A 16,035-nucleotide genomic window follows, 5' to 3' on the forward strand; every position below is an offset into this window, starting at 1 on the left:
ACAGATTTTTATCCCAGATCCCTAAATGGCCCCCTTCAAGGATTAAACTCACAACCCTGGGCTTAGCAGGCCAATTCTCAAACCACTGAGCTATGACTTCAACTGGTTCCTTATACTTTGTCCCCCCTCCCCGGGTTCCTAAGGAGGTGAGCCTGGGGTGACCAGATGTCCTGATTTTATAGGGACAGTCCCGATATTTGGAGCTTTTTCTTATATAGGCTCCTATTACCCCCCACTCCGATTTTTCACACTTGCTATCTGGTCACTCTAGGTGAGCCCTAAGTAAGGGAGCTGCCCCACCTCCGCGAGACGTAACGCACGCTGGGCAATGCAGAATGGAGAAACGTTGCATGCTGGGTAGCTGAGTCTACGCAGGGCACCCAGTACTCCCGTCGAGCGTTGCATGCTGGGTATTGTAGTCTTCCCCGCCCCTCGCTCAGTACGCAGGAGAAATCGTGGAGTACGGCGCTGCGCCTGCCTCAGAACTCCGCCCAGTGCTTCCTCCTCAGAGGGGTATCGCGAATCCGAGGCGGGCATCGCGCTGCGCTCCGCTCCCTCCTCCTCTCAGTCCCTCAGGGGTGGGGCCGTTTTCACCGCGAGGCGGGAGTTTGAATCGCTCTCGCGGGTGCCGGCCTCCGCGCTAACTGCCGCCCCTCGCTTCAGCGCGGCCGTTGGCCCGGCCTTTCCCTCGGGAACGACGAGACAGGTCACGGTGCCATTTTGTGCTGTCCTGTTTCCGAACCGCGGCGAGCTCTGTGGTGAGTACCTGGTAGAGGGGTGGCCGGGCTAGCGGCTGCGGCGGCCTCTCAACATCCAGGCCGGCAAGGACCTCCGTTCCCGCGTGGCGCGAGGGGGCGGCGGTTAGCCGGCCGGCCGCGAGTTCCTCCCCTGCTGCCTGCCAAGGAGGGGGAGCGCGCGGCCGGGGGGCGGGTCGTACTCAGCCTCGCTCCCCTTGGGCCCGGCGCGGTTATGACTCCCACCCTCCTGCGCTGCCAGGCCTGCTCTGTCTGCCAAGTTCCCGGGGCCTGTGGTGACGTCCCCGTGTTGTCGGGGGAGGGTGCTGCTTGGCTGAGTGAAAGGGGCCTTCAGACTGACTAATCGGAGTGGGGTTGTCACTTGTTTTGTGGGTGGGTCATGAAGGATTTTATAAGCCCGGGTCTTTTTTAAAGCGTTTCCCTGCTTGTTCTCACATTAGAAATTCAGGGCTACCTGGGAGGCCGAAGTAGGGTGATGACATGACAATGAGTAACTAGCCCTTCTCACCTCCGTCTTTGTAACACCTAATCAACTAAAGCGTGGGAAAAAAGATTTCTGGGTGTTTAGCACCCTTCCTCCCCCGCCCCAAACAAATAGTCCAGCAAAAGTAGCGAAGGCCCAGACTTGACATTCTTGGTACTTTCAAGGTAATAAACAGAACAAACAAAAATAAAAAAAACCCTTTCGGGCTTTATGTGTCCTAAACAAGCAGAAGAGCACAACCCGTAGTTTGCCTTCTTTAAGATAAGGGTGCCTGCAGTCAGCACTGTTTGGTACACTAGAGGTGCAGCTTCTAGGCACCAGAGAAATTAGCAGTGTTTCTCATGGTGGAGTCTGCCTTCCTTAGTTGCTGCTAGATTATTCAGGCCCCTTCTTTAATTTAAAAAAAAAGAGTTGAAGACTTTGCATTGTAATAGAGCCTGGCACACCAGAGTGTATACACTGGATACAGTTAATTCGTATTCTACATTTAACAATAAATAATTTTTAGATGTGTGTGTAATGGCAGGATCGAAGCTGGGACCTCTGGAGCTTAGTCCATGAGTCTCTACCGGATGAGCTAAAAGCCAACTGTGTGTTAGCTAAGGCTGTAGAGCAGAAACATTTGATCTCTCTCTAAGTGGTCCTGGTGCCACTAGATGGGACACACCCAGGAGGTGTGTGGGTTACATGTGCACCTGCCCTCCTCCCCACATAATTGACAGCGCTTATTATTCTTAATAATTCAAAGTGGCTTTACTGAAATACTTCTTCCCTGTCCCCAAACAGGAAATAATTGATGGACATTGGAAAGTCAAGAGAAAAATAAAAAGGTTTTAAAGGACAAATTTCCAGGGGCTGAAGGAAAAACCTTAAAAGTAATACTTTGAAGTGAAAGGTAACTAATAACTTTTTAGTGTTTTATCACATTATAAAATATTGGTAGATTTTACACTTTATCTGATATCTGTTCTTAAATACCATGTTTTAAAATGTTGCTGTGATTCTAGGATATCTAATTGTAGGTCTGGATTGTAGGGAAAGCTTTTAATTTAAAGCAAGCAGTTTTGCATAAAAGTGTATTACTTTCTCAGGCTCTAATCCTGTAAATACTTATACCAGGGATCACAACCTATGGCCCGCGGCCCGCCAGGGTAAGCATCCTGGCGGGCTGGGCCGGTTTGTTTACCTGCCGCATCCGCAGGTTCAGCTGATCGCGGCTCCCACTGGCCGCGGTTCACCTCTTCAGGCCAATGTGGGCTGCGGGAAGCGGCGCTGGCCGAGGGATGTGCTGGCCGCCGCTTCTCGCAGCCCCCATTGGCCTTGATTGGCGAACCGCAGCCAGTGGGAGCTGCGATCGGCCGAACCTGGGGACGCAGCAGGTAAACAAACTGGCCCGGCTCGCCAGGGTGCTTACCCTGGCGGGCTGCATTCCAAAGGTTGCCGATCCTTGAATTATACACTTACTTAACTTGACTAACATGAGTAGTCCCACTAAAATCAGCGGGACTACTCATGTTAGTGAAGTTAAGCTAGTGGATGAAGTTAGGACTTCACTTGGCATCAAAATTGCAAAGCAACTGAAAATATTTTTGTTAAATGGTTATATTTAGAAACCAATTATTATAATTCAAGGATGACTAATTCGGTTTTGTAAATGTGGGGGAATTGATACACTGCAAATCCTATTCGCATGGTATTTCCTTATTTGTGATCTGACACTTGCTTTTTTCTGTGCAGTGCCTCTCTTATTAAAATCCCTGAATACATATTTTAAACAACTTTTTTTTATTTACCATTGGGCTAGCAGACTCCAGATTTTCCTTGTGTTTGGATATTTTTTAAGGCTGCTTGTAGATCTTTATATTCATAGCAAAAGTGTTGCTTGTAATCATGAACAGTGGAAATCAATTTGTGGAAACTTTAAAGAAAGTTGGTTATCCAAAAGCTGCTCAGCTTAATGGAGAAGACTTTGACTGGTTGTTTGAAACTGTGGAAGATAAATCATTTTTGGAGTGGTTTTGTGGAAATATGAATGAGCAGCATGTGTTAGCTGAAAAAGAACTGCAAGCTTTTGATGCTCTTCTTAAATCTGGCAAGCCCATTTTAGAAGAGGCGGCTTTGGATGAAGTTCTTAAAACCTGCAAAACCTTCGATTCAAAATCAAGTAGCATGGAAGAAGGAGAACTTCAGAAGCTAGAGGAAGAGTTTCAAGCTCTTCAGAAAATTAAAAACCTAAAAATTCATCGTCGTAATAAGCTTCAAATGATGGCCTCAACAAACAGCCATATGTCACTGAAGTTAAATGATAAAGCAGAAGAAGCAGCTAAAATTCTGAAAGAGAGACAAGGAATTTTCTCTGCTATAAATGCTAAGATAAATAATGAACTTCACTCTCTTACTGAAGGAGTTAAGAAGTTGACCTTTTTCTTCACCTTTTCTGACTCAGAACAAGGCTTAGGTCCTCATCCAGTATTTTTATCCCAACTTGCCTTGGATAAATATTTGTGTCAGGAAGAGAAAAGCACTGCAGCACTTACTTCATACACAAAAAAACAGTTTTTTCAAGGTATATCAGAATTGGTTGAAAGCTCAAATGAAGAAAATTTCCAACTTGTAGATATAAGCAAACCATTAATTTGCGATGAGAACAATGAAGTCTGCAAGGAGAGACTTGAGATGGCTAGGCTGCAGATGGCATATATTTGTGCTCAACATCAGCTAATTCAGCGTAAAGCTAAAGATTTAAGCATAAACTCAGCTGTACAATGGGCAGAGAATAATCTTCAATCCTTAAAGAACAAGGTAAGCTGTTAAAGAGAATTATGTAGTCTAGTGGAAGTCTAAACAAAACCCAGACTTGTTATTCTGGATTTAACAAAAGACTAACTGATAATTACTCACTTTTTAACTTGAATTGTATTCCTTTAGTGGTAATAACAAAATTTAATACTTATAAAATAGCACCAGATTCTGGTGCATTTAGTTAAATATAATTTCTTAGGTATCAAATGGTGTTATTAGTACCATGTCTCGTAGCTTTCTATAAATGTAGTAATTCTAGAAATATTTTTAAAAACTCGTTGGTCCTTTGATTTTGTACTGTTGATTTCATTTGATCTATACTATATGAAAGAATGGAGAGCCTACTGCATGTATATAATATATTTATACAAGTAGAGGCTGAGGTTGAGTTTAAAATTTTTCTTTGCATATTGGGCAAAAATTTAAAATAGTAAACATTTTCCTGCCCATTTTCTTGTTTAGCATAACTATTTAATACCTGCCACACCCCATCTACCTTTTGCGTGAAGAATTTTTAAAGTTACAGATTACTGTTTTGAATTTGGCTAATCAAAAATAGGATTCAGTTTGACTAAAAAGATGTAGGTTTTTATCTTTTTATTGACCAGACCATTCAGGATTTTCTGTGTTCGTTTACTTTTTTGAATGGTAGTTCTAGATGTCCCTTGATTTTCACAGAAGAGCCATCATTCCTTGAAGGAAAGAAGTCTGGCGGCTGGGAAAGTGGTGGGGAAACAAGGATCAGATGTGTCTGCGAAAGTTTGGCTGACTAGAGGAAACATTTTGGTTGGGAGGTTTGGCGTGGGGAGCTAATATGTCGTGGAGGAGTGTGTGCAAGGGAGCCGGGTTGGCATGAGGGAATCAGATTGGAGGCCATGTCACACTACTAATGGAAAACGCTACAGACAGAACCAAGAGGAAAGGATGGGTTAGATAAGACTGGTATCTCAAAAAATTTCCAAAATAAAACTCCAATAATTTTGGAATCACCTTATGAAAGTGTAGTGGTGATTTCCCTCCCCACCATACAACTTTAAAACCTCGGTTATGTATCTGGTACCATAAGAATTGTTTGCATATGGCATAATGGTTAAGGCTATGTTTTAGTCACGGGTATTTTTGGTAAAAGTCATGGACAGGTCATGTGCAGTAAACAAAAATTCACAGCCCGTGACCTGTCCATGACTTTTACTAAAAATACCCCTGACTAAAACGGGGGCGGGGGGGGAGAGACTCAGGGGGCGCCACAGGTGCTGGAAAAGGGGGTGTGGCCTGGGGAAGCACCGCGGGTGTTGGGGAACGGGGGCGCAGGTGCTGCGGGGGAAAGGGGGTTGGTGGGGCTGGGGCAGGCTCCTTACTCAGCTCCTGGGAAGCGGCGGCCCAGCTCCCTGGCTCTGCAGGCTGCCTCTGCTCCGTCCCAAGCCCCAGTTCTGCAGCTCCTGTTGGCTGGGAACCTTGCCACTGGGAGGTGTGGGGGTGGAGCTACAGGAGCGGAGGGAGAGGAGCACACCCCCCCTCCCCCTCCAGGTAAGCAGGGGCTCCAAGCCCTGAGCCCCCTCACACCCAAACTCCTGCTGCTGGGGTTGGGGGGGAGGGGGAGAAGACTGCCCCAGCAGCAGCCAGTGCTAATGACCCAGGGGCTGCCCGAGCTGCTCTGGCGGCTCCTGGGCCAGCCACACTGGGCTGCTGCAGAGGTCCCGGAAAATCACGGAATCCATGACCTCTGTGACAAACACGGAGCCTTAATAATGGTTGATGAGTAGGACTGTGGTTATGATAATCAAGACTGCAAAACATATTTATTAAAAGTTTGTCACTTCTTGGATAAGAACATATCTGCCAGTTCCTACTCTTGGGTCCCTCCTTTCCTCAGCAGTACAGAGACAGCTAGCGTTGTTGTGAATGAGGTCATCAGGGACTACCTTCGGTTGTTGTGATTTTCATTGTCCTGAAAAACTTAGTTATTAAAGAACAGTGTTTAACACATATACATTGTGGTTCACTTTTAAAATCATATTTACTTCTCAGACATAAAAAGGCTCACGTTGTCCAAGATGAAAAGCTGCCAATTCTAAGTAAAATACAAATACAATAACTGAACTGACAAATGACCATTTTTTTATATCTAGCCTTAGAGACTGATATGCTACTGTTTTAGCTTCAGAACCTAGTTTATTATGAAATATTGAGAAAACCAATCTGTAAATGTGATTAAAATATGCTTCATGGTGTGCTGCCTGGACATCAGTGCAGGTATTAATTGATAAAATTCTGAACTCAGCAGTTCTGTCCTTTGATTTTACTTCCATAATTTTCTACTACTTTGATTCAACAAATGGTGGCAGTCCTATGGAAATATTTCTTTGGGTCTTTCCTTAATCTTACATCTCCTCAGCTATTTTCCATTTGACTTGGTAATTGCATGATCCTTAATATGGAGTTAAAACTAAATTCTTTAGGGAAAATGGGAAATGGTAGCATGGAACATGAATAAAAATGTTAGTAGTCTTTGAATATGTTCTTACAAGTACTTTTGTTTTGTTTTTTTTGTAGACTTTTGGAAAAGAACACCTTGAAGCTAGAATTTCTAGCTTAAACAGTGACATTTCAAAAATAAAAAAACAGCTAACTCAAATAAATAATGAAATACTGCCTTCCCTGGTGAAGGAGAATGCACAGCTATTGAACATGCCTGTGGTGAAAGGAGATTTTGATTTGCAGATTGCTAGACAGGACTACTATACATCAAGACAAGATCAAGTATGCAATCAGTTGCTAAAACAGAAAGCATCATTTGAACTTCTTCAGCTAGCTTATGAAATTGAATTGAGGAAACATAGGGATATCCATCGTCAACTTGAGAACATAATACAAGATCTGAAACAGAGCAGCAAGGCCCTAGAACAGAGACTGGAGATGATGTCTGACCCACTTATAACTCAGCGTGCAGTACCACGGAACACTATTGATTCAAGGGATGATGCCTCTCATAGGTAAATATTGTACAGTGGTTGTCAAACTTTGATATGAAGCATTATGTGGGAGCTAGTAGACCTCTGTGTAAGTTGCCTACCATTTGCCATTATAATCTTCTTGCAATCTCTTACTGAGAAGCTCTAATTAACTGCAGCAGGCCTTTGAAATTCCAACCAGGGACGAATCCTTGGGGCTAGACACTTGCTTTTACTTGTCCTGTGAAATTCTGTTTGGGTTTGGATGAAATAGTTAACTGTTCAAATTTCCATTTCCCTGCCTTTCATGGTGTTGCTCCGGAAAACTTTAGCAGCATGCCAGCATGGCATTGCCCGCCATGCCAAGTATTGATATAAGAGATTAAGGCATTCTACGTACCAATTAGCTCTCTTTTGTCCGAATAGAAGGACACGTAGTCATGGTCACACATGATCTGGCTCTCTAGGTCTATTCTAGCAGCATGCCAGAATAACTGAGTGTGAATGTTCTAAGGCCAGGCCCATGCTGCAGTTGGGGCAGCAGAACACACTGAACTGGGAATACCTAATACTTGCTAGAGCAGGATAAAGAGGGAGAGTACCAGGCTGGAATGAACTGCCCCCTGGATCAAGCATGGTACCCCCTTTAGGGTACCATCTGTGGCAGGATCCTCACCACCTCTGAAGGGGGTACAGAGCTGGGTTTGGTTCCCCCCAATTACTCCCAGGCCTAACGTAGCCCCAGTGGCCACTGCCCCACGTTGGAATAATAGGATTCTCCTGCTTTTAGCTGATGTAGCTATCTAGTCCTGTAGCTCAATGGTCGGAATGTAGGTTCAGGATTCAAACCCTACTGATGAGACACTTTGGGGGCTTTTGTTCCAATTGTATATTTATAGACTTATTTTTACCTTTTAAAAAAACCTATTAAAATACATAGCAAAAGAACTATATTAAAAGAACACTTTGGTTATGTTAGGGGGCTTATTCCTTCACCCTCTCACTTCCCTGGTCCTTCTCGCATGAACAGAGAGCAACAATACCCGAAGTCCGAAGATGCAAACAATTCGATGTTTATTGGGGTGAACTTCCAGCAAGCATGATTCCAGTTTCCTTCCTCAGTGTCCCCCTTCCCAGCTCTGACACTACAGAGCCATCCCTGCTCCCATTCCCTGTTCCCATTCCCCCCCTTAACAAAACATGATTCCAATTCCCCCACCCCCATTCCCTGTTCCCATTCCCCCCCACTTCCTGATTGACTGCAGACTATATAGTAAAACTTTGTTCTGCTTAGCTATACCTTAACCAATCATTTTACTGAAATTTAACTAACCAATCCTAACACAATGTAACATGGTTATTTAACCAATTATATCCCACCACCATAATTGGTTTACACCCAACAAAATTAATTCTACAGCAGACAGTAACAATCTCAGAACCAGACAGAGATTATACAGACAAGCAACGGGGAAGTGAAGACTACAGTGATAGAACAATACAGAAGTGAGGATTTCACATTCCAGCTATTGATAAGTGAGTTCTTGCCAGACAGGATGCTATCAAACTAAGTTTCCTTTTACATCTTCTAGCTCTTCTCTTTCTCTGGAGGTGATAGGAATACAATCCTGTCCTGATATTCCGAACAGCCCAATAGCACCTTATTTCAATGTGACTAGTTTGGAATGTAAGGATGTGACCACACATTTCCCAGTTTATGGCTGGCCTCTGCTGCTTAGCCGAAGGCCTTAGCCTAAGAACCAGGCCTCAGACTGTCACAGTGAGAGAAGGCCCTTACACATACAGAGAGTGATTTTGATTCTTTCTTTTATACCTCTATAACTAGCTAAGTGATAAGAATACACCTAAGTTCTTAAAATATAGGCCTTTGCAGACAGGCCTGAATATCTATATCCTAACAGTGAAGCTCTCAGAAGATAAGAAAAGTTGGATTTACGGTTCCCTGTTTAACTTTAATTCTGCTCCCTTGGTAATACTGCATGTATATTCATAACTTGAGTCTCATGGTATTTGGGTTTTACTTAAAGCCTCAACTTTTTGAATCCGAGTATTACATAAAAAAATCTCACAAAAACAAAAAAGTCCTCATGGTTGTGCAGAAAAGCTTGAAAACAAGAATAGAGTGCACCCTAAAAGCTCAGAAACCAAAAGGCACATGAAAAGAATCTTTGGCTTAAAAATTAGACTTATTTGTAAAACGCATATCTTATGATTTTGGGGGGCATGACTCATGTGTTTTGACTGTTCGGAGTTAGCAGTAAGTATGATATGGTAGAACAGTGATTCTTAACCTGAGGCCCCATCAGCGCAGAGCTGTGGCCCATGTGACATCCTCAGGGCAATACAGGTAGTGTTGGATGCTGCCCACAATAGTAAATAGGTTGAGAACCACTGCAATAGAACCTCAGAGTTAAGACCTGACTAGTCAGCCACATGCCTCATTTGGAACAGGAGTATGCAGTCAGGTAGCAGTAGAGATGAAAAACAAAAAAACCCCAATTACAGCTCAGTACTGTGTTAAACGTAAACTACTAATAAAAATAAAGGGAAAGCTTTAAAAAAAAAATTGACAGGGTAAGGAAACTGTTTCTGTGCTTGTGTCATTTAAATCAATGGTTCTCAAACTTTTCTACTGGTGACCACTTTCACACAGCAAGCCTCTGAGTGTGACCCCCCCCTTATAAATTAAAAAGTTTTTATATATTTAACACCATTATAAATGCTGGATGCAAAGCGGGGTTTGTGGCGGGGCTGACACCTCGCGATCCCCCCTGTAATAATCTCGTGACCCCCGGAGAGGTCCTGATCCCCAGTTTGAGAACCCCTGATTTAAATTAAGATGCTTAAAAGCAGCTTTTTTCTTCTGCATAGTAAACTTTCAAAGCTGTATTAAGTTAATGTTCACTTGTAAACTTTTGAAAGAACAACTATAACGTTTTGTTCAGAGTTACCAACAATCTTCATTCTTGAGATGCTTATGACTCTGAGGTTCTACTGTACAATCTTTAACATGATTACATACTTTTTTTTTCCTCCCGCCTAATGCTATAAGAATGCAACACAATATAGCAGACTTCACTACTTGCTGGGTGACTGCTGTCCCCTCAATGATACAGTCAACTAAAATGTTACCTTTGGACTAGTTCCCTCATCATATTTAGTCATAAATACCATGTTGAAAATTTAATGAAGATTAGTATGGATTAATGGCAGGTATGTCAAGGTCCAAAAGTAGACTGATTTATAGAGATACTCAGTATCTCCCATTTCCACTGAAGTGAGTGTGAACTACAGTTGCACAGCATGCTTGGAAAATGACCGGTAGGTCATACTTTATTTGGTGTCAAAATAAGGACTTAAATTTAGGCACCCCAATTTGAAAATGTAGTCCCTAATGTACAAAACTGGCTTTGTTTTGATTCAAATTAGGAAGTACAGCAGTATGAGTGGGTTGGGATGCTAGAGAGGTGCAAGGTAATTTATTCTACAGATCTATAAACTACTAAGTGATAAAGATGTGATAAAGATGATAAAAGCATTAATTATATTCAATTTTTGATTGTATTGCTAAAATCGTAGAATTTATGGCAACACAGAGCAATAACAGTGTACTAAATTCAGATGCATCAGTGTCCCAAAAGTAAAGAATAACATTTTAAATAGGTTAGCAGTTGAGTATCTAGAGTTCTATCATTTACAGGAAGGAACATGTGTTACAAATTCATAAGTACTATATATTTTTAAGGGATACTTAAAAATTTCTGCCATTAGAGAGTTATCTTAAAATTCACTCCTGTCAGAATCAGTTTGACCATCTATTATACAAGTAATTCCTAAGATTACTGAATAGAGGAAAAACATTTTTCTGATTTTTTTTCCAGTTTATTTTATGTATTTGAAAGTACTTTGTAGCTAGTTTCACTATTTACCTTTTATACATTCATTTTTCCTGTTTGTGTAGGGTTTTTTCCCCCCTCAGGGAGAATTATTTTTTCAAATATAAGAAAGTGCTTGCTAAAGCACAAAAATTGGCAGTGGGACTTGGGTAGGTGTACTGTCCTCAAACTACTTTTAAACTAATTATTTTAAATAGACTAGATTTCAAGTTGACAGTGTCCCTTTAATTGCAGCTTGAAATATTTCAGACTCCAACCAACCAAGGCTTAAACCAAAAAATTAGGGTGGTCTAGAAGTGACCAGGAGCAGTTCAGAAGTTAGCAAGATGCATCACTCTGACATTGTTGGGCAGGACTGTACTTGCCTTTTGATCAGAATGACTTCCCAGAGATGAATGTGAAAAAGCTCTGTCTTAACTAATCAACTGGTGGCATAAATGTGTACTGAATTTTTTAAAAGATGAATGTTGCATATCTAATTTTTGTCACTGTAGGCTATACCAGCTTTTGGAAGGAGAGAATCAGAAACAACAATTGTTTAGAACGCATGAAGGTATTGAACAAGTGGCTCAGAAATTAAAGCAAGACGTTACTTCAGTGCAAGATCAGCTAGCAGTATCTTCTCAAGAACAATTTCTCTTTTTGTCTAAGCTGGATAGTGATTTAGATGCACTTTGTGACTCTCTGTATTGTGGGGGAAATAAGATCTTGCTTAGTAACCAAGTAAGTCCTTATTGTAGAACTACAGCTATTGCTGCATTAGTAAGCATATTTTGCAAATGATTAGTTATACAGACAAAAGGGTCTGAACATGTAGTTAAATATATTATTTTTATCTATTTCTCTAGTTAATACTTCCTTTAGTATTAAAGAAGTAAAAGTAGCTTTTTTCCAAATGTGTAATTATCATATAGGTCATAGTCATTAGCCATGGCAGTTTAACAACTGATGTATACCTCTTTGTAGGGTATGCATTTCATCGGAGTATATTATGTCATAAATTGCATCTATGAATTTCTAATAGAAAAACTTAAGATGTTTCTTTCCTGCTACTGTGGTATGGTTTGATGGAAATATATGGGCTGAAATACAATGTTATACTACCACTTTAAAAATCTATAGTAATATTTTCTCCTGGCAGCAACTCTTTCTAAGAATGTCTTTGTTCGGTGTTTATATAGTGCAGGGGAGGGCAAACTATGGCCCATGGGTCGGATCCAGCCCATCAGGGCTTTCAGTCTGGTCCATGGGATTGCCAGCCCCATGGTGCAGCAGGGCTAACGCAGGCTCCCTGCCTGCCCTGGCCTCGCGCTGCTCCCGGAAGCAGCCGGCACCCATGTCCCTGCGGCCCCTGGGGGGGCAGAGGGCTCCATGCGCTGCCCTCACCTGCAGGCACCACCCCCCACAGCTCCCATTGGCTGGGAACGGGAAACCGCGGCCAATGGGAGCTTCGAGGGTGGTACCCACAAGCGAGGGCAGTGCGCAGTGGAGCCACCTGCCCCACCCCACCCCCAGGAACCACTGCCAGACATGCTGGCCACTTCTGGGAGCGGCACGGGACCAGGGCAGGCAGGGAGCCTGCCTTATCCCTGCTGTGCGCTGCTGCCACCCCAGAGCCACTCAAGGTAAGCAGTGCCAGGCCAGAGCCTGCACCCCAAACCCCCCCTGCACCCTAACCCCCATCTTGAGCCTCCTGCTGCACCCCTCCTGCACCCAGCCCCTTGCCCTGATTACCCTCCTGCACCCCGCAACCACCCCGCATCCCTCCTGCACATCACACCCCCTCCTAATATAATGTGGTCCTGGCCCATGACTAGGCTCCATGATAATACAAATAATAATTAATAACGAAAGCAGCTTAGACATTTGCATTGAGTCCTTATAATCAAATGAATAGCCTACCTACGCTAAAAAGATTAAGATAATCAAGCTATGAAGCAGTGAAAGATGGAAAAATACAGGTGCCAATAATCTGGTTCCAGTTTAAATCTATGAAGCATTATTTTTGTCTAAGTGCGAGGAGTACTTTTAGAATTGTAACTACTTTTAATGTGAGTAAAATTGTTGTTCTACCAATACCAGACAGATGGATAGATTCTGATACCCTTGTTCACATTAAGTGCTAGCTGTCTCTACTTGTAATCTCACTTAGTTGAGTGGGATTGTTTGTAAAGTAAAATACTATTCAGTGTGAGTAAGGGTATTACAGTCTGGCCCAGATGAGTTCTACAAATCAAATGAGATTAATTACCTTGTACCTCATACTTTTGCTTCTTTTCATTAGGCATATCCTGTGTGTTGTGCAAACCTGCCTCCAAAAACTAAAATATTTTTATATTGTAGTTGAATTAATGTATCAACAATGCAAATGTAATAAACTTTCCTTTTTTTTAATTTCTGTTAGGAACTAACAGAACAACTTTATCAACTGGAAGTGAACTTAAATAAACTAAATCAGCTTATTATGGATCTTCTTGCTGATGTAAAGGCCAAGAGAAAGGTTTTAGAGACAAATACACTACATCAGATGGAAAGAAAATTGTATGTGTATTTTTTCAAAGATGAAGACTATTTGAAAGATATTGTGGAGAAGCTAGAGCATCAGTCTCAGGCTCAAACTGTTGGTCTAGAGGATTAAACATTAAATGCATCTTTGTTCTACTGTTAAGATGTGGAAATATTTAGTGTAGACTTTTCTTTATGATTCAGTAGGAAAACAAACTTTTTGGATAAGTGCTTTATTTGATAAACTAATATATCATTATCAGCCTTATCAAGAACAGACTGTAAGCTCCTTTATAGTTTTTGGCGTACAGAGACTTTGGATTCATACTTCAGTTTGTGAGGGTTTGCTTTACAAGAGAGGGAATGCATTAAGTATCTAGATACTGCTAGACTACATATTACCCAATGTTACTTAATTTGCAGAGTTAAAATGCAGATTCCTGCTTCCATGATATGCTTTTCCTTTGTCTTCAGATGCTGTGAAATCCTTCTTCATATGTGATCTGCAAAGTTAGTGCAGGGTGGGCATTTTAGGGGTTGGAACCAAGGAACGGCTGTTGAATATAGTATGCTTCCTTCTGAAGCAGATGTTTTTCCTAATAGTAAAATTTTACAGTAACTTCTGTCCTGCGATCCTTTGAGAGGATGTGAGGTGCAGTTGTGCAAAAGTGACAGCATGTTTGGGTATAGACCAAGTATATCTGCTTTTTTTTCTACAAACTGTCCAAAATCCCTTGGATTAATTGATTGCCCTTCTTTCCCCTTCATGCTACTCTTCCAAACTCTTCCTAGAATCTTGAAGTTCTAAGAGCAAGAGTTTTGAACTTGCTTTTTGTAGCAGGGTGTCCCAAAGATGTTTGTATTCAGCACATAATTAATCTATGAAATGTTACTTTATTGGCTCACTCTAGAATTTGTAGTAACACAAATTTCAGAATGTTTTAATAACTCTGCCAGACTTATTCAATTTTTAATAAGAAAGATTTTTGACTCATCAACTGCAACCCCAAGATATGTGTAGCAAACAATATAAGAAACTTGTTATAGATTAAAGAGAATTAAATGTGATTTCACACAATTATGATGCCTTTTCTCTACTGTGTCCATTGGATCTGGATCCTGATGGGAGCAACAATTCTACTTGCTTTCAGGTCATATACAGATATGTTTATAAATATGTATTTCATAAAGGGAAGCAAATTAAGACTGGCTATTTTTATAACTGCAGGTAACATTATTTTTAGTGTATAAATAACATTTTAAATATGCTTTGAACTGTAAAATTGTATTTGATAATTACCTTTCATGTTTAAATGTATAAGAGCATAGCCTCTGTTAAAAGTATTAAGTACTTTAAAATATTTGACGTTTGTAAATCTGCACTGTCTTTTTTGAACCCTATTAAATGTTTAATCATCTTGACTATAAACATCAGTAAATCATATCAAGGGTAAAAACACTACAAGTTAATGGAATGTGTCCTCCTACACCCTTTATTAAAAAGAAAAAACACAATAAGTGCATTTATGTCCTTAATATTAAGTGATTTAAATCCACAAACATAAGAATGTTTCAGGTTAATGGTGGGATTGGTTGTGACAAGCATAACATTTCTATATATTCTGATCCATGGTATATTGTACCTTTTTGCCTGCCAAATTCTAAATCTAATCTAGATTTGCCACCTGAGATAAGACTGACCCCTTCCACAAGAGAAAAAGTTAGTCTATGTTTAAAAAACCTCTTCCTCTAGGGAGAAGCTATACACCTAAGGAACAATTTCTTGACTGTTGTTTTTCTACCCAAGGTAGGAAAAGAGGCTTGGTCATGACTACATTCTTGACCTGGGACATATCCTGGACAGAGAGGAGAAGCATTTGCAATGCCTGTGGTCATGAGCTAAGATGAGTGGTTCCCTCTAAAGAGGGAGAAAACATTTCCTGTGTGGTGATAGAATTTGATTTGGACATGTACTAGTGATGTGAAGGGAGCCAAGAGTGGCCAGTGAATAGTCAAGACCTCTGTATGGGAATAAGTTATTTAACCACTACTGAACTGTCAGTTGTATTCACCAATACTATGGAGTTTGAACCCCAGTTGAGAGATGACACCTAGAAATACTGTAAGGCACACTGTAAATTTTTAGCATCAATCTTGTATATGGTTCAAAATGTTACTCTGAATCTCCCCGTATAATTTACACTCATAAAGTCTTCTCTACTGACATGAAGGATTTTGCTTCTCTTGCTCCCCAGTGGCCCATGTGATTACATTCTGTACTTGCGTTGCATCTAGATATTATAGAACGTGATTAAATGCAGGTCAATTGAAAGATAAGATTCCAGACCAGTAGTAATATATGTGGAGGTTTAAACATCAGAGAACAATTGAAAACCATTTGTCAAAAGCAGAGTTTAATGTCTTGTAATTTTTTTTTTCTGGCAGTAGTTGATCACATCACCAACACTTACAGTGTTTGTTTAGTGATCTTTATTTTAGGAAAAATGCTGAACTTTGTGTCTAAATAATCCGTTCTTCTTTCCATCTTTTAATGATGTTTCAGCCTTCTGAGGTTTTTTGCTTTTAGCCTTAAGACTTGAAAACTGTTTTTATAGAGGCTT

At 41.2% G+C, this 16,035-nt stretch overlaps 1 protein-coding gene across 2 annotated transcripts; it reads left to right on the forward strand.

Annotated features, from left to right (window-relative positions):
* Positions 1–670: 670 nt before the first annotated feature.
* On the forward strand, positions 671–15,240 carry HAUS3 (HAUS augmin like complex subunit 3). Of its 2 annotated transcripts, none has more exons than XM_024215893.1 (6): positions 671–758; positions 2,026–2,134; positions 2,977–4,041; positions 6,595–7,034; positions 11,404–11,632; positions 13,314–15,240. In XM_024215893.1, the coding sequence occupies exons 3-6, from the start codon at positions 3,130–3,132 to the stop codon at positions 13,545–13,547; spliced, it is 1,815 nt and encodes a 604-aa protein (XP_024071661.1). In that variant the 5' UTR covers positions 671–758; positions 2,026–2,134; positions 2,977–3,129; the 3' UTR covers positions 13,548–15,240. The 2 variants fall into 2 exon arrangements, with proteins under 2 accessions (XP_024071661.1, XP_024071662.1); XM_024215894.1 differs by having other exon boundaries at positions 3,337–4,041.
* The last annotated feature ends 795 nt before the right edge of the window (positions 15,241–16,035 follow it).

This window comes from Terrapene carolina, unplaced genomic scaffold (assembly GCF_002925995.2).
Source record: "Terrapene carolina triunguis isolate 2854851 unplaced genomic scaffold, T_m_triunguis-2.0 Scaffold66, whole genome shotgun sequence".
NCBI classification, from domain to species: domain Eukaryota; kingdom Metazoa; phylum Chordata; order Testudines; family Emydidae; genus Terrapene; species Terrapene triunguis.